General features: G+C 52.5%; 1 protein-coding gene across 1 annotated transcript; it reads right to left on the minus strand.

The window, feature by feature from the left end:
• Positions 1–11,454: 11,454 nt before the first annotated feature.
• On the minus strand, positions 11,455–22,035 carry Arhgef19 (Rho guanine nucleotide exchange factor 19). Its single transcript, XM_042669754.1, has 15 exons — positions 21,600–22,035; positions 21,007–21,291; positions 20,732–20,843; positions 20,598–20,662; positions 20,018–20,280; positions 19,420–19,580; positions 19,151–19,303; positions 18,590–18,719; positions 18,404–18,478; positions 18,163–18,252; positions 17,829–17,989; positions 15,653–15,811; positions 15,186–15,265; positions 12,742–12,846; positions 11,455–12,428 (listed from the first exon to the last, which is right to left on the minus strand). The coding sequence occupies exons 1-15, from the start codon at positions 22,012–22,014 to the stop codon at positions 12,271–12,273; spliced, it is 2,412 nt and encodes an 803-aa protein (XP_042525688.1). The 5' UTR covers positions 22,015–22,035; the 3' UTR covers positions 11,455–12,270.
• Positions 22,036–26,594: the final 4,559 nt, after the last annotated feature.

The following is a 26,594-nucleotide window of genomic DNA, read 5'->3' on the forward strand; positions in this document are numbered from 1 at the left end:
ATGTGCCTTGTGGTGTGACCGGGAAAGTTACTTCCTTCTCTGACCCTAGATTTCCTCTGGTAGAAATGTGGTAGAAGCTGGGTGCCGGTGGCTCACGCCTGTCATCCGAGCTACTCAGGAGGCTGAGATCTGAGGATTGTGGTTCAAAGCCAATCCGGGCAGGAAAGTCTGTGAGACTCTTTTCTTTTTCTTTTTTGTCAGTCATGGGGCTTGAACTCTGGGCTTGGGCTCAGTCCTTGCACTCTTCAGCTCAAGGCCAGTGCTCTACCGCTTGAGCCACAGCGCCACTTCCCATTTTCTAGTGCTCTATTGGAGATAAGAGTCTCATAGCCTTTCCTGCCTGGGCTGGCTTTGAACCATGATCCTCAGATCTCATGCTCCTGAACAGCTAGGATTACAGGCGTAGCCACCAGCACCCGGCTTTCCGGGAGACTCTTATCCCCAATGAACTCTCAGAAAACTGGAAGTGGTACTGTGGCTCAAGTTGTAGAGTACTCACCTTGAGCTGAAATGCACAGGGACAGTGCCCAGGCCCAGAGTTCAAGCCCCAGGATGACAACCACCACCACCACCAACAACAAAAATCTGGTAGATACAAACAGAGGAATTGTTAGCAGGATTAAGGAAAGTAGTCAGTACTGATGAACCAGCAACTCTTAGTATTTGGTACTGATTTTTTTTTTTTTGGGGGGGTGGTACTGGGGCTTGAACTCAAAGCCGCTTACTTTCTCTTGGCTTTTGCTCTCAGAGTTGGTGTTCTACTACTTGAGCCATGATCTAGTTCTGCCTTTTTGGTGGATTATGAGATCGAACCTCATGGGCTTTTCTGACCAGGCTGTCTTTGAACAGTGATCCTCTGAATCTCAGCCTCCTGACCCACTAGGGGAATGGCACACAGATGTGTTTCTTAACAACCATTCTGATAAGAAATTAGATAAAGGCCTGAAGTAACAGAGACCAACGCTCTGGAGTTAAGCATCTTTCAGTCTTAGGAACCCCGAGGCCAGGACTGGAGTCTGTTCCTGCCCTTGTCTGGCACACTAACCCACAGACACAGCTAATCAGAAAGGCTACAGGGAACACAGAAAGACTGGATAGGGCTCAGCACCCTGGACCCCTCTATTCCAGCCCAGGGCTCTGCTGCCCCCTGGTGGCTGGACAGGAAAGGGCCGCTGCTTCCCCTAGAGGAAACCAAAACCGTAATTACCACAAAAAGACCAAGACACTGCTTGCCAGTCTGAGGACACATTAGACAGGGTGGAGGGTCCAGGATGAAGTCACGTGGGGATTTAAGTCCTGGGTCAATGGTTATAGGACCTTGGCAAATCACTTCTCTGAGCCTCAGACTCCTCACTTGTACAATGGGGTAATAAAAACAGGGTTTGGGGCCAGGTGTAGTGGCACACTCCTTTAATCCCACATGTGGAAGGTTGAGGCAGGAAAATCAAGAGCTCAAGGCTTGCCTGAGCTCCACAGTAAGAGACTTCCTTGATTAGTTGTTAGAGAGACTAAGTTACCTAACATATGCTCAGAAGTAGAATGGAATGTAAGTCGGAAATAGCCACCATTACTGAAGGACATTTGCCTATCTGTCCAGGAGACAAGTTCCCTTTGCAGAGTCCTTTACAAGCTGTCTTCTCTATTTATTTGTTTAGACAGGGTGTCTCCATGAAGCCCAGGCTGGCCTCAAAAGTCCAGATCTTCCTCCAAAGTATGGGATGACAGGCAGGAACCACACCAGCCTGTCTCCCCTTGTAGTTTATACTGTTTTCCTCATTTAACACATAAGGAGGCTGGGGATGTGGCTTAGTGGTAGAGTGCTTGCCTAACATGCGTGAAGCCCTAGGTTCCATTCCTCAGTACCACATAAACAGAAAAGCCAGAAGTGGTGCTGTGGCTCAAGTGGTAGAGTGCTAGCCTTGAGCAAAAAAAGCTCAGGGACAGTGCCTAGGCCCTGAGTTCAAGCCCCAGGACTGGAAAAAAAAGGAAAGAAAAGAAAAGAAAACCACCACAAAAACAGATAAGGAAACTGAGGCCCAGAAAGAAGTAAGTTTCCTGGAGCATCGGCCTTGTAAGCTGAAGGTGGGACTCCAGGGTGGTCCACCAACTCCAAACCCAACTCCCTTCCCCACTCCTCACCCTGAACACTGTAAACCCTTTTTTAACCTCATTTATTTCCTTTTTTCCAGTCATAAGACTTTAACTCAGGGCCTCGAGGCTGTCCCTGGCCTCTTTTGCCCAAGGCTAGCGCTCTACCATTTTGAGCCACAGTTCCATTTCTGGTTTTCTAGTGGCTAATTGGAGATGAGTCTCATGGACTTTTCCTGCCTGGGCTGGCTTTGAACTTGATCTTCAGATCTTAGCCTCCTTGAGTAGTTAGGATTACAAGCATGAGCCACCAGCACCTGGCTTAACTTCTTTTTTTTTTTTTTTTTCTTGTTGGTCATGGGTCTTGAACTCTGGGCCTGGGTGCTGTCCCTCAGCTCTTCAGCTCAAGGCTAGCACTCTACCAGTTGAGCCACAGCACCACTCCTGGTCTTTTCTGCTTATGTGGTGCTGAGGAATCGAACACAGGGCCTCATGAATGCAAAGCAAGTACTCTACCTCTGAGCCACCTTCCCAGCCCTTAACCTCAATTCTATGAAGCCCATCCAAATTGGGCCCCATCTGAGCCCCTGTCCTCTCCCCTACCCTTCTCTCCAGCAGCTGATCCTCTGCCTCTCCCCAGCCCTCAGCCCTTAGCAGCTCTGGAGCCAAGATCTTGCAGAGGGCACCCTGTCCACCCTCCACCCCTCCAAGGACATAGCTGTTTGTCCTGTTCTTCATGACAGCCAGGGCGGAGACTCTAGGACTGTTGACAGTTCCCACAGCCAGCAACCTCTACCCACGTCTAACCACAGTCCCTCCTGCTGCTGCCTCAGCCCATTTCCTTTTGTTCTTCCAGTAGGGTCAGAAATATGATCTGGGAGGACACCTGAAGACTGGGACCCTGGGACAGGAAAAGGTCACTCAGGGACAGGAAATGAGAGCTGAGCCCAAGTTCAAACTCAAACTTGTAGGGGCAAGAGTGCCCAGGGCAGCTCAGCCCAAGAGTGGCAGTCTTACCCACAGCCTGAGGACCCCAGGCCACTCTTACCACAAGGGTACCATGGGACTCATGGGGGGAGGGGAACTTGTGTGGAAACTGGGGAGCTGAGTGGTTTGAGGGGCAATGAAGGGCTCAGGATTCAGGCAGGCCTGGGTTTGAATCAACCTCTACCACCACCTGACTCCATGCACTTGACACCAAGGCCACAGCCAGTAGACAGCCAGACATCTGCGCTTGTGGGCTTTGCAGTCTATGGAGAGGCCACAGGAAATCCATAAGCAAACGAGCAAGAGGGAGACTAGAGGCCCCTTACGTGAGGGTGATCGGGAAGGTGTCTTCAGCAGGGAATTTGAGATGGGGCCTGAATTACATGAGAGAGCAAGATATGTAGCTGGATCTGCGGGGAGAAAAACACTAGAAAGAATGAACTTCCCAGACCAAAAGCCCCATGGGTGGAAGGAGTTTGGGATGGGTGAGCTTATACAGCACATTTTCTCCGAGGGAGGGAGGGAGGGAAGGATATGAAGGAAGGAGGGAGAAAGAGGTGCAGGAGACTGAAGAAACATCCAGAGAATGTCCAGGTAATGACATTTATCTGGTGGCAGTAGAGCATTGTGGGAGATGCTGTCTACCACCATGAACTCAGAATATTTGAGAAGGAGACAGCAAGGGGCGTGTTCTTTCTCTCTCTCTCTTTCTTTCTTCCTTTCCTTCCTTCTTTCTTTCTTTCTCTTTTCCCCCTGTGGTGCTAGGGGTGGAATCCAGAGCCTCATGAGCTAGGTAAGCTACATATCCCCCCAAGGGGGATTTTTTAAAAAAGACAAACAGGAGGAAGGTTACATAAAAATATTTTGAAATGACAATTCTGCGATCCAAAAGGTCAACAACAAGAGGTGGTTTCAGTCTAAACACAAATAGATGGTTGCCAGAGAGAGCGCTTTGCCCTGCAGACAGCTTGTGAAAGGCTCTGGTGGTCGTTGTGCAAGGCTGTGGTTCTGGCTGCTTCTACTAGCTGTTCTACACCAAGCACACAGCAGGAGATCCCTTCAGAACCTCCTGCTTGGCCCGGTCTGTTTGTCTTATCTATTATCTACCCATCTATCTGTTTATCTTTTATTAGTACTTCTATCCATGTACCTGTCCATCCATCCATCTATACTATTGATTGATTGATTTGTTCGTGGGGCTTGAATTCTGGGCCTGGACGCTGTCCCTGAGCTCAAGGCGAGCGCTCTACCACTTAAGCCACAGTGCCACTTCCCGTTTTCTGGTAGTTAATTGGAGATGAGTCTCATGGACTTTTCTGCCTGGGCTGGCTTTGAACTGTGATCTTCGTATCTCAGCCTCCTGAGTAGCTACAGGTGTGGGCCACTGGTGCCCAGCTCTCCATTTATTTATTTATTTTTGTTGATCCTAGGGCTTGAACTCAGGGTCTGGGTGCTGTCCTTCAGCTTTTCCACTCAAGGTTATAACCTGAGCCACAATGCCACTTCTGGCTTTTTCTGAGTAATTAATTGGAGAAAAGAGTCTTACAGATTTTTCTGCCTCAGCTGGCTTCAATCTGCAATCCTCAGGTCTCAGCCTCCTGAGTAGCTAGGATTACAGGTGTGAGCCACCAGTGCCTGCTTGTTTACTTATTTATTCATGTATTTGTTTATTCATAGGACTTGACAAAAGCCACCTCATTCTGATTCTGAGAACTTGTACCATCCCTCGTAATTCATCATCGGTCTAAAAGCGCATCCACACCATCCTCCAGGTTTAATTTCAACACCACTTCCTTCCCAGAAAACCATCCACATCCCACTCCAGGCTTGTCCAGCCCCAGTCAGTGAGCCCTACCACTGACAAAAACAACAACAAATACCACAGAGAGGGCTGGGAATGTGACTTGGTGGTAGAGTGCTTGCCTAGCGTGCATAAAGCCCTGAGTTCAATTCCATATAAATACCATATAAAAAGAAAAAGCTGGAAGTGGCACTGTGGCTCAAGTGGTAGAGTGCTAGCCTTGAGCAAAAGAAGCTCAGGGACAGTGCCCAGGCCCTGAGTTCAAGCCCCAGGGCTGGCAACAAAACAAACCAAAACAGAGAGAGAGAGCGAGAAAAGAGAGAGAGAGAGAGAGAGAGAGAAAGAGAGAGAGAGAGAGAGAGAGAGAGAGAGAGAGAACTGTTAAGGTCTTTGAGCTTTCCCCCTACCAAAGCAGGCCATGGGCACGGTCAGGTAAATGGGGACCAGACAGGGTCTTCCTCCTGGGCTGCAACTTACTGCAAGAGGATGGCTCCTCAGCTCAGTGTAGCTTAGCCCTATTGCTGCCCAGTCACTGTCATTTCTGCTCTCAGGATACATTTGATAACATCGCCCCCAGGAAGCCTGCCCTGACTCTCAGCCAGAGCTGGCTGCTCCCTGGCTTGCACCATGAGTGTCCTGAGCAAGTGTATAAAAGATGTCTCCAAGCCCTGCCTGTCCCCGAGGGAACAGCGTGTGCAGACAAGCCTCTACCAGCCTCACCTTGGGGTTGCTGCCCCCGCCCCAGGGGATCCCCATCCCAACCTCTCCAAGCAGTCAGTCTTGCCTGTTTTTTATTTCATGCAAATACAATCTCCAGAGAGGCTGGCTCTCTCCTCTGGCTTCTCTCATCCATGTGTTATACACATCTTATTTTCTTTCTTTTTTTCTCTCTCCCTTCCTTCCTTTCTTAAATTTATTTATTAAATTTAATTAATTCTTTGTTGTTGCTGTTTATGCGTACTGAGGAATCAAACCCAGGGTTTCATGCATGCTAGGCAAGCACTCTACCACTAAACCACATTCCCAGCCCTCTTTCCTTTCCTTTCCCTTCCTTCCTTTCCTCCCCTTCCCTCCTTCCCTCCCTCCCTTGCCTCCTTCCTTCCTTTCTTCCCTTTTCCTGTGTGTGTCAGTCCTGGGGCTTGATCTCAGGGCCTGAATAGGTTTTTTGCTCAAGGCTGGCACTTTACCACTTGAGCCACAGTGAACTTTCCTGCCTGAGCTGGCTTCAAACCATTAGAGGCATGAGTCACTGGCACCAGGCTCCTAAAAATTTTGTCAATCACACTGCAATGTTAAGCCTGATGCTAGTGGCTCATGTCTATATTTCTAGCTATTCAGGAGGTTGAGATTCAGAGGAGCACAACTCAAAGCCAACCCTGGGAAAAGTCCAATTAGCCAGCAAAAAGTCAGACTGGCGGTATGGTTCAGGTGGTAGAACAAAGGGCCCTGAATTCAAGCCTGAATTACCCCTCTCCCATACACACACCAACCACCACTACCATGTTGCCTTTGGGGGGCATGTGCGGCCCTCTCATTGGGTATGAGAAGAAAGGCTGCAGGACAGGGCAGCAGATGCAGCCAAGTTGGCTTTCCCAAGCAGTTGTGCCAGTGTATATAAACCCCACAGAGGCTAAGGCAAGTGCCTCCTGCTGGGGCCAGGCTGGCACTGGCCTCACAAGATAGGGCTTCAGAGAGGAAATTAGGGGACTGCGAAGAGGGAGGGAAGGTGGGAGGGAGGGAAGCCTACAAAGAAACAAGTGCTCCATCCTTTGCTCTGTACCCCTGCAGCTGGAGTCCAGCTGAGACTGAAATGGGGTTCAGTGATGCCCACTGAAAGCTCAGTGCTGCACCCTGGACATAAACAAGTGACGGAGGGGAAGGCAAGGGTCTGCGTGAGGAAGGAGGGCGGGAAGCCTCGGAGGCTGAATCCTAAAGGCTCTGAGCCTGAGGCCTGGAGGTTAGACAGCAGACAGCCTGGGGGTTTGACTTCCTACCCTGCCAGAGTGTGCCCACCTGTCCATCTCCTGTCCTGCTGATGCCACCCCTACCTGCTTCCTCCTGTAGCAGATATGGGCAGGGCTCTGTGTCCCTGGCCCAGGGGGGATGCACAGTTGGCCTTCAGGGGCTGAGAAGGGGGCACCCCTTTACCCCTGTGCTGGCCTGGGTCTCCCCTCAGGTCAGGGGGCAGGTAGGGAGGTGGCCCAGGCTCGCCCTTCCCTGGCAGCACACCCCAGTGCCGGCCCTCAGACTCCTAATCATCCATTCCAGACCTGGCGCCAGCCAGTGGCCAGATGTGCCAGGGCAGGTCTGGTGCCTGTTGCCAACCACAGCTCTCTTCCAGCAGACTCGGGAGTGGAGGCCCTTGAGGGGCCTTCCTTTCCACTTGGGCTTCAGTTCTCAGCCTGTCCAAGTGCCTGACATCCACACCAAGGGGGAGAGGGAGGGGTTTGCCAGATTTTTGCCTGGGCTGGCCTTGAGGTCATAATTCTCTTGATCTCTACCCCAGAGTAGCTGGGATTACAGGCATGAGCCACCATGGCTAACTGGAGTGATTTAAGCAATAAAATGAACACAGTAGGGCTGGGAAGGTGGCTCAGTGGTAGAGTGCTTGCCTCACACGCCTGAGGCCCTGGGCAACACATAAACAGAAAAAGCTGGAAGTGGCGCTGTGGCTCAAGTGGTAGAGCGCTAGCCTTGTGCCGAACTACTAAGGGGCAGCGCCCAGGCACAGAGTTCAAGTCCCACAACCGACAAAAAACAAAACAAAACACCATAGTACTGGGTTACAATGCCAAGTATACAATGAATAACTATGAGTCCATGTTGACAGAAATAAATAACTGACTAAATGACTGAGGGAAAGGGACAAATTAAAGATATACATGGGACACACCCTCCCTCAGTGGAGCCAGGTCTGCCCTTTCCTCCAACGTAGACTCTACTTGTATCCAAAGACTCTGGCAGAGTCCTGGTTCATCTCCAGCATCGGGGGAGGTAAGGAAGGAAGCTAACTATCCCTTGCACCCCAAAAGAAATTTTAAAAGGAAAGGTCAGCTGGGTGCTGTTGGCTCACACTTGTAATCTTAGCTATCCAAGAAGCTGAGATCTGAGGATTTACATTAAAAGCCAGCCTGGGCAGGAAAATCTGTGAGACTCTTATTTCCAATAAACTACTAAAAAAGCTGGAAATTGAGCTGTCATTCAAGTGCTAGAGCGCTAGCCTTGAGCAAAAAAGCTCAGCTCCCAGACCCTGAGTTCAAACCCCAGGACTAGCACGCACACAGAAAGGGTTACCCTCAGTGGCAAGTCACGTGGCCATCCCAGGTGTCCTGCCGTCATGTGGTCATGTGAGGAGTCTGTTTACCTCTGTGGTATTCTTGGTATTCTTGCCCAAAGCGCAGCAACTCCTGTCTAGTCATGAGAAAAATATCAGCTATGCCCAAATTGAAGGCTAGGCTACGAAGCACTGACCAGAATGCCTCAAAACTGTTCAAGTCATGAAAACCGAGGAACAACTAAGCAACAGCCACAGACCAGACACCACGAAATGGGATGACCCAATGCAACATGGGATCCTGCACCCAACGGAGGCCTGTGTGGGAAAACTGCTCAGACTCCAAGGGCATGTGCAGCTCAGCTGGTGGTCACATGTGTACTCAAGAAGCTAAGATCTGAGGATCAGGGTTTGAAGCCAGCCTGAGCAGAAAAATCTGAGATTCTTATCTCCAATCAATCAGCAAAAAGCTGGAATTGAAGCTGTGGCTCAAGTGATAGAGTGCTAGTCTTGAGCATGAAAGCTCACGGGCTGTGCCCAGCCCTTGAGTTGAAGCTTCAGGACTGGCACACATACACACACACACACACCCACACACCCACACACAGTTATCAGTTATTTATTCGAGCATGGAACCATATGCCAGCTGCTTAGGAGATAGAGGCAGGAGGATGAAAATGTCAAGGCCAGCCCAGACAATTTAGCAAGACCTTGTTTCAAAACAAAAATTATAAAAGGGTTGGGAAGGTGAGGTAGGGTAAATGACACCAGTAATTCCATTTATTCATCATCAGAAGGCAGCATATTGTGGTTCCAGGCCAGCACAGGCAAAACCCCATCTCAATCAATTAGCTGAGCATGGTGGTTCATGCTTGTCTTGTTTTTTTTTGTTTTTGTTTTTTGTCAGTCACGGGGCTTGAACTCTGGGCCTGGGCGCTGTCCCTCAGCTCTTCAGCTCAAGGTGAGCGCTCTACCACTTGAGCTACAGCGCCACTTCCGGTTTTCTGGTGGTTTATTGGAGATAGGAGTCTCACAGTCTCTCCTGCCAGGGCTGGCTTTGAACCGCGATCCTCAGATCTCAGCCTCCTGAGTAGCTAGGATTACAGGTGTGAGCCACCAGCGCCCGGCTTTTCATGCTTGTCATCTAAGCTACTTAGGAAGCTTAAATAGGAAAACAGACCAGGCTGGCCCAGGCAAAGGCTGAAAGACCCTATTGTAAAAACAATTTGCTGGGTGCCAGTGGCACACACCTCTAATCCCAGCTACTAAGGAGGCTGAGATCTGAGAGTCACGGTTCAAAGCCAGCCCGGGCAGGAAAGGCCTGATAAACCACCAGAAATCCAGAAGTGGCACTGTGGCTCAAGTGGTAGAGCACTAGCCTTGAGCTGAAGAGCTGAAGGACAGTGCCCAGGCCCAGCGTTCAAGTCCCATGACCGACAATAACTAAATAAATAAGGAAAAAGAGCTGGAGATGTGACTCAGCACCTGTCTAGCAAGGGTGAGGCCTGAGCTCAAACCCAATACCCACAAAAATAGTGTGTGTGTGGGGGAGACAGACAACTGGTGGCAGAGCTGATCTCAATCCTCAGCCCTGCAGTCAACCAAAACAAACAAAATCACAGGGGGATGTGTGGGAACCAGGATTAGATTCAAATGCATCCCCTCTCCCTAATTTATTCCTGTTAGAAATTCATTTCCAGGGCTTGGTGGTATGACTCAGTGTAGAGACCTGGGTTCTATCCTCAGTACCACCAAAAAAAGAAAGAAAACACATCATCCTTGTAGACACCTGCGAGTGTCAGCCCCACACACCTGCCCCGTGGTTACATTTGCTTCATCTGTCCACCCCACTCCCCCGCCATCTCCTTGGGAGGACCGAAGGTTTTTAGTCCCAGTTGTCCATTCTTCTGGTCCTGGGGTCCCAAGGATGGAGCCCGTGTTGGCATGACAGACAGTCTGTCTTGATGACCTCAAGGCCTGTACATGAGGGCTTGTAGGAGCTGGTGGAACATTCAGAAGCTAAGAATGGGCGGGAGGAAGGTAGGTCATTGGGGCATGCATTGCAGAGGATATTGGGACCCTGCCACTTCCTATGTCTTCTCTGAATACTCCCACCATGATGTGCTGTGCCACCACTGGCCCAAAGCACCAGGGTCAAGTCACCACAGACCGAAACCTCTGAACTGTGAGTCAAAATAGTTTTCTCCTTTGCTGGTACTAGAGTTTGAATTCAGGGCTTGGAGCTTGTTCTGCTTGGCTTTCTCATGGCTAGTGCTCTACCACTTTAGCCACACCTCCAGCTCTGCTTTTTTTTTTTTTTGCTGGCTATTTTGGAGATGGAATCTCATATATTTCTCTGCATGAACTGTATTAGAACCATGATCCTCTAGATGTCAGTCACTAGGATTATAGGTGTGAACCACCAGTACCTAGCTGTATTTTCTTTCTTTTCAACTTGATTATCTCAGGTATTTGTCCCAGTGATAGAAAGCCAACTAATACACTTAATAGACTCAAGACAAGCCAGGAGCTGATGACTCACACCTGTAATCCTATTCAGCAGGTTGAGATCTGAGGATGATGGTTCAGAACCAAACCAGGCCAGAAAGTAGTGAGACTCATCTCCAATTAACCACTCAAAAAGTAGAAGTGGTACTCTGGCTCAAAGTGATAGAGCGCTAGCCTTGAACAAAAGACTGCAGGTATAGTACCCAAGTCCAGACTTCAAATCCCCAAAACAGACCCCCAAAAAAGAACAACTGTAGAGACAGGCGCTGGTGGCTCACGCCTGTAATGCTAGCTACTCAGGAGGCTGAGATCTGAGGATCACGGCTCAAAGCCAGCTTGGGTAGGAAAGTCCATGAGACTATTATCTCCAATAAACCACTCAGAAAACTGGAAGTAGCACTGTGGCTCAAGTGGTAGACCGCCAGCCTGGAGCTGAAGAGGTCAGGGACAGAGCCCAGGCCCAGCGTTCAAGCCCCATGACCAAAAAAAAAACCAAAAAACTGTGGGATTTATCTATATATTTAAATACAATCATGTATTCATAAAAGGGAGACAGGTAGAGATGTGACACGGACACACAGAAGAGGTCATGGAACTACAGAAACAGAAACAAACCTGGAGCAAAGTGGCTACAAGCCAGAGAGGCAGCAGTGCCCAGGACCTGGCAGGGCTGATGGAGCCCAGACAGGTGATGCTCAGCATTTATTTCCCTCTCTATCTATTCATTGTATGTGTTTAGTGTAACTTAGCTACTTGTTTTGCAGTGCTAGAGAGGGAACTCATAGATGGTGGAGCTCAAGCCCTCTACCCACCTGAGCCATGCCCTAGTCTTTTCCTTTTAATTTTTTTTCAGACACACTCTCATGCTAACTTTGCCTAAACTGACCTTGAACTCACAACCACACTGCCTTTACCCTCGGCCTCTCTGGGTTTACAGGAGTGTACCACCTTACCTAGCTCATTTCCCTAGTTTTATATCACCCAGTTTGTGGTGAACTGTTACAGAACCCAGAGGCAACACACACAAGAACCAATAACATCTCTTTAATATTTAAGCCTGCTTGAATCTGCTATCTTGTAACTTGTAGCCCAAAGCAGTCTAACTGATACACAGACCCACCCCCACCCTTGGGGTCCCTCCTGGTTGAAGAGAACTTTGGAAAAAGGCAACCCCTACAGGGAGACAGCCAGGCACCTTGGGATCTGAGGCGGAGGGACATGTGGGCAGAGCTGTGGGGATCACAGCTCGGACCCCCAGCAAAGCTGCCAGGAGTTTATTTACAGAGTGACCACACACTGGCACTGGCACCCTCTGGGCTTTGGCTGTGGAGAGAAAGTCTCAGCTACCCAGAGATGCCAGCATCCACCAACCCCGCAGTGTCCACCCACCGTCTGCATAGGGGCCACGAATCAGGTGGGTGGAAGGCGCAGCCCCCTGTGTTGGCCCTCATCCCTGAAGTGTGGGTACCAGGGAGAGTAAAGACTGGGGAGACTCCTTGGAAGCCCCCAACTCCAGTACCCCAGCCACCATCTGTGGCATGGGGCCACTGTGGACCCTCTAGACTGACCAGAAGCCAAGTCCAGTGCGGCTGTTGCCAGCCACGGCTGCCCTTCACACGGGGGGCTCCTCCAGCTTGCTGCTGGCACTGGTGACCCGCTTATTCTCGCGGAGGTTGCGGAGGCGGGCGCTGAGGCTGCCGATCTCCTCCACGTAGGCCTGGGGCACCCAGCCCTTCTCGCCGTCTGCCAGGCGTACCCCCTCCAGCCAGCCTAGGAACACATGGGAGCTGTCAGTGGCAGGGACACCAGGCCTGAAGTGCTCCTGGGGCTCCTGACCACCCAGCTCTAGGAAGGACCCTGCCTCTGGCCACTCATCAATGACCTTCTGGCCTGATTTTCCTGGCACCCTCTGAGGTAATTTTCCTCCCTACCAGCTGACCGCTGACGTTCCTCTTCTTGTCGAACCTGACTCTCACATGCTATGGCAGATCAACTTTCAAATCTTTCCCTGTGATATTTAGCCAAGTAGCTGCCTCCTGATGTCCAGGTCCCTCTGGGGAACGCTGGTCAGGGGATGGCTCACCATCGTTGGTCCGGGTCTTCACTGCCAGAATGTCAGTCTTCTCCAGGGTCAGCTCATCTGGCTGCAGGGCCTTGTAGGTTCTCACGCACTGGACCTGGGGGCGGTCTGACAGCCAGGGAGGGTCAGGATGGGAGGGGCAAGACAGTAGGAAAGGGGGTAGAGGCTTCTGCTCCTTCCATGCGACATAGGCCTCCTCTGCCCAAGCTGGCATGGTGACCAGAAACACAAAGCCTGGGTGAACCTGGCCCCTCCTCCTTTGGCTACTGCTCTAGCAAAGGATCCTCACTATCTCAGCTCAGTTCATCTCCTTGGCCTCCAGACCCCCACTTCCCTTCACATGCCCTTGACACCCCGGGGCCCTCCAGGCCCTCATTCTCAGCTGCCATGTAAGCTACATGACTCCCATTGGAAACCCACTGAATTTTCCATTCCTCTCAGAATAGCACCAGAGTCCTTGCAGGTCCCAGAAGGCCCTGGTCATCTGGCATTGAGCCCTTACTAACTTCACCTCCCTCCCTGTCTTTGTCCTCCTTTGCTCATGTTGTAACTCTAACCACTTTCTAGTGTCCTTCTGCCTCAGGGCATCTGCACTGGCTGTTCCATCTGCTAGGAGTTCCCCTCCTCAGCCTTCAAGGTCAAGTGTTATTTCCCAGGAGCCTTTGCTGACCACCTGTCTGGAGTAGGGGGATAAGACCCAGCTCTTGTAGGACCCTTGCCCAAGCTAAAGTATCTGCCTCATTTGCAGACCTTTCCTCTCTAGCCTAGCCAGGCTTACAGCATCAAAAACCACAGCTTTGGGGACCATATGTGGTTGAATTTCAACTCTGCTGCCTATTGGCTATGGGACCCTGGCCAAATCATTTAACTCTGTGTGTGCGCGCGTGCGTGCGTGAGTGCGTGCGTGTGCGTGTGCGTGTGTGTGTGTGTGTTGTGTATCTCTGCATGTGTGCCAGCCCTGGAGTTTGAACTCAGGGCCTGGGCACTGTCTGAGTTCTTTTGCTCAAGTCTAGCATTCTACCACTTGAACCACAGCACTACTTCTGGCTTTTTCTGTGAATGTGGTACTGAGGAATCCAACCCAGGGCTTCATGCATGCTAGGTAAGCACTCTACCACTGAGCCACATTCCTAGCTCTCCCTAAGATTTTTTTGCTCATAGCTAGTACTCTATCACTTGAGCCATAGTTCTACTTTTGGCTTTTTGGTGGTTAATTGGTAATAAGAATCTCACAGACAAACAGACAAGTCCGGCACCAGTGGCTCACACCTTTAATCCTATCTACTCAGGAGGCTGAGATCTGAGGATCTCGGTTCAAAGCCAGTCTGGGCAGGAAAGTCTGTGAAACTCTTATCTCCAATAAACCACCAGAAAACCAGAAGTGGCACTGTGGCTCAAGTGGTAGAGCACTAGCCTTGAGCTGAAGAGCTGAGGGACAGCCCTCAGGCCCAGAGTTCAAGCCCCACAACCGACAAAAAGAAAAGATAAGAAAAGAAAAGACAAGAAAAAAAAAGAAAAAAAAAAAAGAATCTCACAGACGTTTCTGACCAGGCTGGCTTCAAACTGTGATCCTCAGATCTCTGCCTCCTGAGTAGTTAGGTTTACAGGTGTGAGCCACTAGTGCTTGGCTTTAACTTTTCTGAGTTTTGTTTTTTCTCAGATATGAAAAACAAAGAAAACAAATCTAGAAGAGGGTCACAAAAATGAAATAAAACAAATGCAGAGACAAAGGAATTGGCCATGGGTCTGGCACACAGTAGGTGCTCACTGAAAACAAGCCCCCTTTTCTATGTACATCTTAGCCCCACCCCCCTGCCCACTACAGAAGTGTCCAGGATGACACTGGCTCCTGGCTTACTAGCCTCTTGTCACACCTAAGAGAGACTCTGTGCCACCACCCCTCACCCTCTGGTCACTCTGCTGATCCTCTTTATAGCTGATATGAAGACAGAGACAAAGCTAGGTGCTGGTGTCTCATGCCTGTAATCCTAGCTGCTCAGTAGGCTGAGATTTGAGGATCATGGTTCAAAACTAGCCTAGGTAGGAAAGTCTGTGAGACTCTTATCTCCAATAAACCACCAGAAAACTGGAAATGGTGCTATGGCTCAAGTGGTAGAGCGCTTGCTTTGAGCTGAAGAGCTCAGGGACAATGCCCAGGCCCAGAGTTCAAGCCCCACGACTGACCAAAAAAAGAAAAGACAGAGATAGACGTTTGCGGCACATGCAGTCCTGTCACTTAGCCAGTGATCTTAGGCAGGACATCCCCTCTCAGATACCTGTGCCCATGGCCACCATGCCCAACCCCCAAGGGTCCTCAGGGCCATTCTGGATGCTTCAGGCTTCTGGCTCTGCTTCCTTGAGGTCCTGAGCAACACAGTACCCAGGGAGGGAGGAGGGGGCTGCAGGGAACCCAGGGCAGGTGGACGAGGCAGGGTGGAAGACAATACCTTCTCCCTCACTGATGGCCTCCTTGTCCTCCTGGGCACTGGAGGGGCACAAGGCTGAGATCCACCGCTGCTTCTCACTCCTGGGGGGGAGGGGAGGACGGGGAAATAGCTGTCACAACAAGCAAAGAACAGTTGCTAGGGCAACTGTGGGAACAAGAGCTAGAAGCAGGAATGAGGTCCAGGCCTGGGAACCAGGCTGAGTTCACATCACTCAGCGCTCACGCTGCAGACTGGTTCTCAAGACTGTCTTTTAGCTCCAGATGACAGCTCTAGATGCCAGTTCTGCCTATATCCTGCCTCATGCCACTGTCCTGAAGCCAGAGACACCAAGGCATGGTGGCTGATGCCAAGATGTCCTTTGCCTACCTATGTGACCTCTACCCGCCCAATCCTGCTCTGGGCCCATGTGTGCTGTCCAAATCAGGAGAGCTGGGCACTCGGGGGTCCCCCTTCACCAGCTCACTCACTCAGTGCGGGCCCTTAGCAGGAGCTGGTGCTTGGCACGCTGCCCGTGCAGAAGCCTCAGGAGGAACACATGGCCAGGGATGCCCTGGAGCTTCAGGCTCAGGTCCCGCACCTGCAGCTCTGCCATCCGGGCATGGACGAAAACGGCGAACTTCCCGAGCCTACAGGATGGACAGGGTCAGCCTGGCCTAGACCCACAGCACCGCAGGCAGGACCAGTGTGTTAATGGGAAAGGAGAAGAAAGGTTTCTGCCTCTCCAGCCACCCTTCCAGTGAGACCAGGGTACTCCCCCCTCCCACAAGAGGGGTCTCCTCCTCTGGGTCACCGGTGGAGGTTGAAAGTGGTGGAGGCCAGTTCTCAACCCCAGGTGTTTTCCACCTCTCTCTCTGTACTCCCTACCCAGCTTCTCCTCCAAAGGGCCAATCAGACACTTCAGGCCCTGCCTGGCCCCCAAGGGAAGGAGGATTAGAGGCTAGGCAGAGGTCCATAGCTTATTTATCTCAGCTACTCTGAACAGGACCCAACATCTCCTGCTCCCAGCCTGGCCCCTTCTCTTCCTGTACTCCAGGGGCCCATCCCACCACTGGGCCTCCAGGAGCTCAGCAGGCAAGCTTACCCTTCCCTTCCCTGGCTCCACTCCCAGGGGAGCCACGCCCTAGCCTCCCTCCTCTTTCCAGACTGGGGCAAATACCTTCTCAAGCATCTGCCACCTGTGGAGGGTCCAAGCTCACCTGGGCCTCCAAGAGCTCCCAGCCTCCTCCAAACTGGTCAGGAGCATAGTGACCCTCTGCTCCCATCCACCAGGCTCCTAGGTGTCCTCAAAACAAGTCTAACCCAAATTCTTCTGCCCTATTCCTCAAATGCAGGCAGTCTAGCTGGGTACGGATGGCTCAAGCCTGTAATCCTAGCTACTCAGGAGGCTGAGATCTGAGGATCTAGGTTCAAAGCCAGCCCAGGCAGAAAAGTCTCCATAAGAGACTCTTATCTGCCCTATTCCTCAAATCTAGCCTAGGTAGGAAAGTCTGGGAGACTCTTAGCTCCAACTAATCAACAAAAAACTGGAAGTGGAGCTGTAGCTCAAGGGGTAGAGTGCCAGCTTTGTGTGAAAAAGCTCAGGGGCAGCACTCAGGTCCTGAGTTCAAGCCCCAGTACTGGCACAAAAACCAAACCAAACAAATGGTATAAGCTAGGCACTGGTGGTTCACGTCTATAATTCTAGCTACTCAGGAGGCTGAGTCTTGAGGACTGTAGTTCAAAGCCAGCCCAGGCAGGAAAGTCCATGAGATTCTTTTCTCCAATTAACTACCAGAAAGCTGGAAGTGATACTGAGGCTTAAAGTGGTAGAGCACTTGCCTTGAACAAAAAGAGCTTAGGAATAGTGCCCAGGCCCTGAGTTCAAGCCCCACAACTGAAAAACAAACAAACAAATACAACCCCCTGGCCTCCCAAAAATAAAACCCAATAGTATATGAGCACAGAACAAGTTTCAGTCATAAATTTATGTCCACAGCATCAAGCAGAGAGTGCAGTACAGAGCAGAGATCCAGGAACAATTTACTAAGTGAATAATTAAATCAGGAATGAACACTTCACTTCAAATGCCTGCTATTTGTCCAGCTTAACTTTCTGACTTCCCTCATTCCCACTCTTCTCCTGCCTTCTTCCCTCCTCCCTCAGGAAGACAAGTACCAGGTATTGTGGGAACTCTGTTCCTATGCTACTATGACTACCTTGTGGTCTCTGTGTTACAGGTGATAGGATAGTGCAGTTGGGGAGAGCCTAGCTTGTGGTGTCAGACAGAGCTGGCCACCTCCTGGCTAACTCCTGGATCTTGACACATCCAAGGGAGCCTGTGACCAAGGGACACAGGCTGAAGTGTCTGTAGGATTGAAGGGAACAAGTCACATGGCACACTGGGTGCCAAACAGCAATAGGCAAAAGCCACTGTTCTAGCTCTGACAGGCTGGGCAGGACTGGGTTCCCTGATATGCTCTCACAGAGCAGCATTGAGTTTTCCACACAGTCCAGCTCTTGACTCTCCATCTGGAGAGTCATTATCTGCCTTTGCTCCAAGAGTCCCCAAGAAACCAGCTGGGGCTCCCAGACCCAGCAAGAGGTCCTAGGTCATGAGCCCAGGGGAAGGGAAGAAGGAAACTTGGCTCTAACCAACACACTCACTCCTTCCTCCGGGAGAGCAGAAGGCAGTCATTGAAGAGGTGCAAGTAGACCGCCTTGCTGGACAGCTTCAGCTTGGCAGGTGGAGCTGCGGGCAGTGGTGCCAGCTCCACTAGTTCCCCATGCCGAACCAGCCAACGGGCCTGTGAGATCAGTGGGAAGATCTGGGGGACAAAGTAGACAAGAGTATGGGTAAGCAAAGTTCAGAGGCATTGGCATAACACATGGTGGAGGAAGGGAGTCTGTGGGGCAGGAATTCATGGGCCTGAAGTACCAGGGGGAAAGGAAGGAACCAGAGCTGCCCTTACAGCCCCATCCCATCAGCTGCAGTCCACACCTTGCCCTCAAAGTGGATCTTCTTGCTCAGGTGGATGAGCTCCTCTGTCCTCTTCATAGACTGCACACTGGCGTTGCATTCCTGTACCAGCTGGGTAAGCCATAGGATGTCACCTGCAGCCCCCTACAACCTGGGTTCCCACACCACTACCTCTGACCAGAGAGTCTGTGGCTGAGGGGTCCTTTAGCAGTACACTGAGTCCAGGTGAGCCCTTTGGGCACCCCTGCCCTGCCGAGCTTACCTCTTTGAGTGCATTAAAGGCCTTGGTGGCCATGTCTTCGTCATGGGAGCCCTGTGTAGTTCGCTTCAAGATGTTCTAGAGGGTGACATTAGCTCACTGAGGCAGGTTACCCTCCCTCCGTGACCTGTCCACCTTTGACAGGGGCATCTCTACCAGCCTTCCCGTACACGGTCTGAGCCCCAGTACCTCCACCAGCATCTTGAGGCGCATGATCCTCTGGAAGGGCAGGATGAGGAAGGAGGTGAGGGGCAGCCGCTGGCAAGCTGGAGACTCCTCCAGACGGGCCAAAATGCTGGGGAACTTGGGGTTTTCCAAGCTATGACAAGACAATGGAGTGGGAGTCTGGAGTCACAGGTGGACCTAAACCCCTAGGATCTACCACCTCCACCACCCTACTCATCTTCAGGTGCCTTCTCTTTTTTGGTCAGTCCTAAGCCTTGAACTCTGAGCCTGGGCTCTGACCCTGAGCTCTTCAGCCACTTCTAGTTTTCTGGTGGTTTATTAGAGATAAGAGTCTCATGGACTCCCTGCCCCAGCTGGCTTTAACAGTGATCCTCAGATCTCAGCCTCCTGAGTAGTTCAGGTGCCTTTTTAACATCTGCTTCAGCCCCTGGGATCAGGTCACATTTAAGCTGCTCAAAGCCCCTTTCAGGAAGCCTCCCCTCCCAACCACCCAGTCTCATCCTGTCCTCTCTGCCTACACCTGCCTGAGCCCCCTCCGTCCCTCTTTCAGATCCCCTTCCATACAGCAGGCGCTGGTAGGTTCGCTCTTGGTAGGCCTGGTTGGTGACATAGGGCAGGTAGACACGGCGGAAGGCAGGGCAATGATGGAACACTACATCGCACACACTGAATCGCAGTACATCTGCCTCCAGACGCTGCTCCAAGTCCTGCAGGAACCTGAGGGGTGGGCCAGGGGTCAGGCCAGGGTATTGACCCCTTCCTATTTGGAAGCTGCCCAGCTAGCCAGGCCAGACCACTCATTCCCTTCCACCTCCTCCCCTCCCCTCCCTCACCTCTCACTGGTGCTCTTGACCTCAGGCAGCTTGGAAAATAGCCACTGCTTGTCCTGAGCCCCCAGACACTCACTTAGCTCAGCAGAGCCCAAGAAGTGTCCCACGGCCACAGACAGGCTGTGGATGTACGAGGCCTCAGAGGTGATCAGCTCAAACTTGGCCTGCAAGAGGGTGGACGCAAGGTTTGTCAGTCCACCTAAGCACCTCAAGTCATCTGTATAGACACCATGTCTCTGCCCTTCTCCAGCCTCACCTGGCACCTAAAGTTAGGCCGGAGTTCCTACCTCTAGCCTCAGCCCTAGATGCCCTTTCCTACAGCCTGCCTGCCCTCTGGCTCTATCCCACCCCACCCTCGCTACCCTCCCTCTCGGCCCCACCCCTGTTCTTGGCCCGCCTGGTACTGCTCTCTACTGCCCTCCCATGGCTCCTCCTCCATCTGGCACAACCCCCCCAGGCTCTGCCCCTTACCCACTATCCCCTCGGCCTTGGGCCCCTTTGGGCTCCAGCCAACCCCACCTGCTCAGGCCCGAGTACCACCTTCCCCAGACCGGCCTTTAGGCCGAGGCCCCGCCCCCAGGCCCCGCCCCCGGCCACCCACCTCCTGTAGCTTGCAGTCGCGCAGGCTCAGCGTGGCCAGGACGCCGCTGCCGCGCACGTCGGGGATGTCCTGCCACAGCGAGAAGGTGGAGCCTCGCGCCGATCGCTGGGCCCGGAAGGAGCTGCTAGGAGAGAGGTTGGCCCGGGGCGGCCCGGGCCCCTCCTCCGCGCCCTCCGCCTCGTCCCCCGGGCCCTCCTCCTCGCGCTGCTGCCGCCGCAGCTCGCGGGCGCTGGCCACGTCGCTGTATTCCTGGTAGAGGACAGCTGGGCAGAGAGAGGGGCGGGGAGGGCCATGGGAGGGCCGAGAGGTGCTGCCTGCCCCAGCCCGGCTCCTCCTGGAGCCCCCACTCAATCCCTTGCAGCGAAAACCATGTGGGGGAGGGACGGCGGGGGGGGGGGGGGGACACAGTGCATATATTCATTCATTCACTCACTCATTTATTCACTCTATAACCCTTAAATGAGCATCAACCGCGTGCTGGCCCACCTGCTAGACACTGAGATCCCTACTCCCCAGATCCCCGTTTCTACACCCCAGTCCCTTCTTCCATGACCCGGTCCCAAAGCCCCTCTGAACGTACAGTTTAGGAGAAACCGTGACTGGCGCCGCTCGTTGGGATCCGGGGCTTCTTCCTGCATGTCCAGCCTAGGGAAAGAGTGTCAGTACCCTTCTTTGCAGCCCATCCCAAACCAGGGTCCAGGAAGAGGTGGATACCTGGGTTCCAGCAGGCTACCCAGGCCCTGGCTTGGGTCACCAACAGGTGCTGGCAGTGATGAAGTGTCCACCTTCATCTCTACACTTTGAGCCTCCCTTCCAGATGCTTTCCCTAGAAAAAGCAAGAATGAGGTACCAGTGCATCAGAAAGTGGCCCTGGCACCACACCCCAGCTGATCAGCACCCAGTTGCAGGTGTTCCATGAGTGGGTTATGCTCCACCCTGCATCTGGCTGCTAGGCTGTTATTCTCAGGGCCTGGGGCAGTAGAATTAACAGCTGGTACCTGCTCCAGTGCCTGGCCCTGATGTCAGTGCCCTGGCTGCTGAACTCCGCCCGAGGCGCAGAGAAGAGTGTAGCCTGGTCATCAGGTCTGAGGCTGAGAAGCGCCTCCGCTCAGGACCCTCCAAGGCTCCTCGGGTAGTTCCAGACAGTTCCAGCACCCTTGGCTCCTCTGTGCTTACAGTCTGCTCCTGCACTGTCTGGCTAGGCTCCAGGAAGCCAGGATGGGCTTCAGGGCTGCCAGAGGCCTCTTCACGCTGGTACACCCGCATCTTGCGCCCTGTGAGAGCACAGAGTGGCATGCGCAGAGCTTCCTCCTGACCTCCTCCCTGCTGCTGCCCTGTGGCCCTGAGCATCCCAGGCAGGCTCAGGCATTATGCCGGAAAGAATAGGATCCACAAGAGGGCTTAGAGGGATGGCTAAAAGCTTCTTGTGTAACTCTAACAAGCCCCAAGTGAGTACTCCCTAAAATCTACCACTTGTCCTGAATTTAGGAAAAGTCTGGGTTTGAAAAGGAGCCACTTAGCCCCTCCTCTGTCTGCCCCAACAGGGCACCCCCCCCCCCCCACCACCACCACAGTGACTCACAGGCTGACTTCTTCTCTGAGCCATGGCTGGCCCTGCGCTGCGGCTGTGAGTGCTGAGGACTCCACGGTCTCTCCAGAATTGAGGGCTGGGCACCAGGACAGTGGGGCCAGCTGCCAGCCCTGCTGGGCCGCATCCCTCCACTGGTGGAGGTCTCTGTATCTGGACCTTCTGGGGTCAGTGGCCATAGCAGACCTTGAAGAGGAGCAGGGGTCCCCAGGGACCAGCGGCTGCCAGGAGGCCGTAGTTCCTCCGGGCTGACAGGGAAAAGGTCCAGACACACAGGGCTCAGGGGCTGCAGGGTTGGCAGCTCAATAAAGGACAGACTCTCCTGTTGGCATATAGCTACTGGGTGTTGAGGACTATCTGGTGGCCCAGCCAGGTGGGGCTGGAGGGTTGCTGGTGGCCCACAATCCATTCCTCCTTTGCTCTGCCACCCTCCTGGGCCTGCAAGGGAGAAAGTATCAGATCTAGATGCAGGACATCAAGGCTGGGCAGTAAGCCACCACATCCTGGAGGCATGGACAAACCCTGTGTATACATGTCTGCACATACATGCTACATGCCTAATTTAATAGCCAATACAATTACTTGGCATTGCTGAACGCAGGCAACTGCTTGCCACCTCTCATCTCATTTAATCCTCACTGTTATCATCCCTGACTTATAGGTGGGGAAAATGAGCAGAGAAGCTGTTGTGTGGCAAATGGCGGAGCCGGCATTCTCACTCAGGCCTCCCAGCTCTAGCCACCTCATACATTCTCTAACACACTGATGTGCAATCAGATATATGGATACAGGCATTGACATAAAAATCCCTGTGCCTCCATGTACACACATACTGTCACACATATGTACAGACAAACTCAGACTCACAAGCCAGTTTTTTTTAGTTACACATTTTTTTCCAAACATACACATTGATCACTAGACATTTACACACCCACCAGAGACTTGACACACACAGTTACATACTCATGCCAAGATACAGACACAAACATGGACCTACAAGTCCCTGCTGCAGTGCTACCTACCCCCCTTCCAGACACAGAGCTGTGGCCTCAGCACTGAGTGATGCCCACACCCATGCCAAGCTGGCTGGGAGGGTCACAGACTGGCAGACAGGCCACCACCCAACTTAGACTAGGCCCTCCCAGGGAAGGGCAGAGAGGTGACCTAGCCCCCCAGCTTGTTGGAAGAGAGGGGTTTCTCCCCATTCCAACTCCCAGCCTCTGGGCCAGGCCAGGTTGAAGGGGTCCTTTTTAGGCAGGACGTCATTCCATCGGAGCCTTCCAGGTCCAGGCCCCCAAGGCCTTTGCTCTAAGGGGGTCTGCCTGTCCCCCTCCAGCCCCTCACCTCTCCAGCCAGGGCTGAGACCCGCTGCTGATGCTGTTATGTTGTTCCTTCAGCTGCTCCCGGCAGGGGAAGCCCTCTCTCTGCCCAGCTGGCTGGGGGAGATCCCACCCAGACAAAGAGTTTGATTCATCAAACCCTGTGGTGTGGCAAGCGGGAGGGAGGGAGGGAGGAAAGGAAGGAGGGAGTAAGCTGCAGGCTGGGCGGGGGCCTACCCTAGCCTGGCCTCGTTGTGGGCAGGCTGGGCAGCAAAGACCCCCCACACCCTGCACCCTGGCTCCTCAGGCAAAGGGGCAGTGCCCAGCCTGTCAGGGCCAGGAGACAGAGACAGAAGGAGACCCACAGATGGAAACAGAGTCAGTGACACTGAAAACTTCAGACAGTCCAGATATGTAGAGACAGACACGAAGCCCACAAATACCCGGGGAGACAGATGGACAAACAATTCATGCCCTGTGGGGTTGGCAGTCTGGTGAGAGAGCCAAAAACAAAAGTAGTTACAATCTCAGTTGGCAAGAGCCACGCCAGAAGCTACCATTTGAGTAGGGTGCTGGGCTAGAGTCACCCTAGATATACTGAGAAAGCTTCTGGGAGGAGGTAATAATAACTAACTTCTACACACAGCTAAAGTTTCCAGAGAACCAGTGATGAGGGACCCCTGGCCTTCAATAGTCATGATAGTGTCTGTGACTCCAAAAAGATGACCCAGTGGGAGGATGGCTAGTCTCTGCACAACCCCTTAACAACCTCTCCTCTCTTCTCATGTCCTGGCCTGGAAGGATGGAGAGGGGGTGACTGTGCTCCTAAGGAATTGTACTTTTTTTTTCTCTTTTGCTGGTCCTAGGGCTTGAACTCAGGGCCTAGGTGCTGTCCCTGAGCTTTTCTGCTCAAGGCTAGCATTCTACCCCTTGAGTCATAGTTCTACTTCTGGCTTTTTGGTGACTAATTGGAGGTAACAGTCTCATGCCCAAGCTGGCTTCTAACTGCACTCCTCAGATCTCAGCCTCTTGAGTAGCTAGGGTTATAGGTAGGATCCACCAGCACCCAGCCAGGAACTGTACTTTCAAACCTCCATCCTTCAAGCTTCCCTGAAATTCCATATCCTCATCTGGTTTGTAGGACAGCTGCAGCAAGTTGATACTTTATGGAGAGAATTAACAGTGTGGCAAAAAGCACCTGGGGCAGGCCAGGTGCTGGGGGTGTATGTCTTTAATCCTAGCTCAACTCAGGAGGCTAAGATGGGAGAATGGAGTTTTGAAGCCAGTCTGAACAGACACATCTGAGAGACTCTTTTCTTCATTTATTTCCCATTTAACCAGCAAAATACCAGAAGTGGAGGTATGACTCAAGTGATAGAGTGCCAGCTTTAAGCAAATAAGCTAAGGAAGAGCACCAGGCCCTAAGTTCATGCCCCAAGACTGGCAAAAACATGGGCTCGGAAGGTTGCTCAGTGGTAGAGTGCTCGCCTTGTATGCATGAAGCCCTGGGTTCGATTCCTCAGCACCACATAAGCAGGAAAAAGCCGGAAGTGGTGCTGTGGCTCAAGTGGTAGAGCGCTAGCCTTGAGCTGAAGAGCTGAGGGACAGTGACCAGGCCCAGAGTTCAAGCCCCATAACTGGCAAAAAAAAAAAAAAAAAAAAGACTGGCAAAAACAAAAAAGACAAACCCTGGGGCAGAGTGGAACCTAGTCATCGATGGTCATTCCATGGGTTGAAGTGTTGTCATTGCTCTCCCGCCAACTGGACGATGGCTTTGGCCATCACTCTGATAAGGAAAAGGAGGCCACCGGACATGGCAGAAATGTGTGCGAAGGGACACACTCCCTGTCTACCAAAAGTCACACGTACATGTACACTGCCCCTGCTCCCTTGTATTCTGGAAGATTCTCTGGACTTGGATTCTGGAAACTCCTGAAAGAGCAGACACTGCCTCCCTCATCATATAGAAGGGTAAATAAGCAGAACATTGAGCTCCTAGGGGAAGAAGCACCCCCAAACAAGGCCTCAGAAAACACTGAGGAAATAGAGGGCAGGAGGGAGGATCGAGGTGGGGGTCTGGAGGGAGTGTACCTCCACCTCTACTCCTGCCCAGGTCAAGAAGCCATGGAAATAACCCACTTAGTTGAAAGGCCAGCCCTGGGGCCTTCCAGAAATGTGGCCCACCTGAGCTCTTTGTTGGGGACCCAGGAAGGCCAGAGCTGGGTTATTTATATTGTGTGTAGCTCATCTCTGTCCAAGGGAGGAAAAAAAGTGTGTGTGTGTGTGTGTGTTGGGGGAGGGGGGGGGAAGGGGAGCTTCAGGAAGAGATTGGTCCCTGGGAGCAGAATCATTACCTGGCCCAGGACATGATCACAGAACCGTAGTGGCCCACTACCAAGGGAAACTCTAGACCTTGAAAGTGTAAGCTCTGCCGAGATTCAAGGATCAGTGTTGACACTGACCAGCTGTGTGCAGCCTCAGGCAAGTCATATAGCCCAGGCCTGAGCCTCAGGATCCCCACCTAGTCAAATGACCCCCCCCCCCCCAAGCCCCTAGATACTCCGACTAAGAAATCTGTGTGATCATACCTGTGTATCTGCAGGTCCAGAAGAATGGACAGAGGCCAGGGAGAGCCCTGTCCAGCAGGCACTGCTAAATCCAGTAACCAATGGGTCCACTGGTAAGGCTGGCAGAGCCCATCCCTGGATACTTCCGTGGTCCAGAGAAAGCACCCTCAGGCCCCTTCACCTAGCTTTTCCCTGACCCTTGCCTAGTGCTCCTTGTTCTGCTGCCCAGAAGAACAGGGTGCCTACCAGAGCTTGTTGGCCCCATATGAGACAAAACCAAGTAGGAAATGGTGGCTGGCAAGGGGCCCCAGGCCAAGAAACGTCTGCAGATCCCAAGGGGCCAGAAGGGGGTCAAGGACAGGATCAGCAGCCGGGCAGGCAGCACAAAGGGCTCATTTGGAGAAGACTAATGGGAGAAGGATGGGCTGGCACCGGGTCAGGTCGGTCGGGCCCTACCTCAGCCAGAGAGCTCGGTCCAGCTGCTGGCACAGTCCAGGACTCCAGGCCACCCTGGGGGCTGTGGGGCTGCAGATAAGTCCTCAGGGGGCGATGTCAGCATGGTCCCTGAGCCAGGCAATGCAAGCTGCTGGGCATTGTGTGGGATAGGGAGGGGGGGAGGCGCAGGCGGAGGGAGCCTTAGAGAGGCAGGCGGTTGTCTCAACGTGCCCTGCTCTCCGCCCCCCTTCCCCAGAACCGGTTTGGCTAGTCTAGGGTAAGAGAGGGGGCTGGAACAATGGGAGTCCTATGCCTAAGAGAGGCAACGAAGGACCCCAGACAGACATCCAAAAGATGCAAGAGGCACTGTTCTGTTCTGGCCATCTCTTTTCTGGAGCTCCTCAAATGTGAGACTTGTTCAGGGGACTTTTGGGAGCTGGGGAGCCTCCTGGGAGCTTCATAGAGAACCTCCCAAACCTTAGGATTCCTCGGGAACTTTGAGATCTCTGCTCACCCTCTCTGAATATGTTACTACATCTGTAAATTGGGACCACTCAGCTGGATGCTTGGGAGACAAAAAGCCTTGAAAATTAGCAGTATACCATCTGGCATAATCCTAGACAGTTCTCCCCAACATGGATACTCCTTACAAATGACCCACCCTT

This window comes from Dipodomys spectabilis, unplaced genomic scaffold (genome assembly GCF_019054845.1).
Source record: "Dipodomys spectabilis isolate Male_0828 unplaced genomic scaffold, ASM1905484v1 ptg000504l, whole genome shotgun sequence".
In the NCBI taxonomy this organism is placed as follows: domain Eukaryota; kingdom Metazoa; phylum Chordata; class Mammalia; order Rodentia; family Heteromyidae; genus Dipodomys; species Dipodomys spectabilis.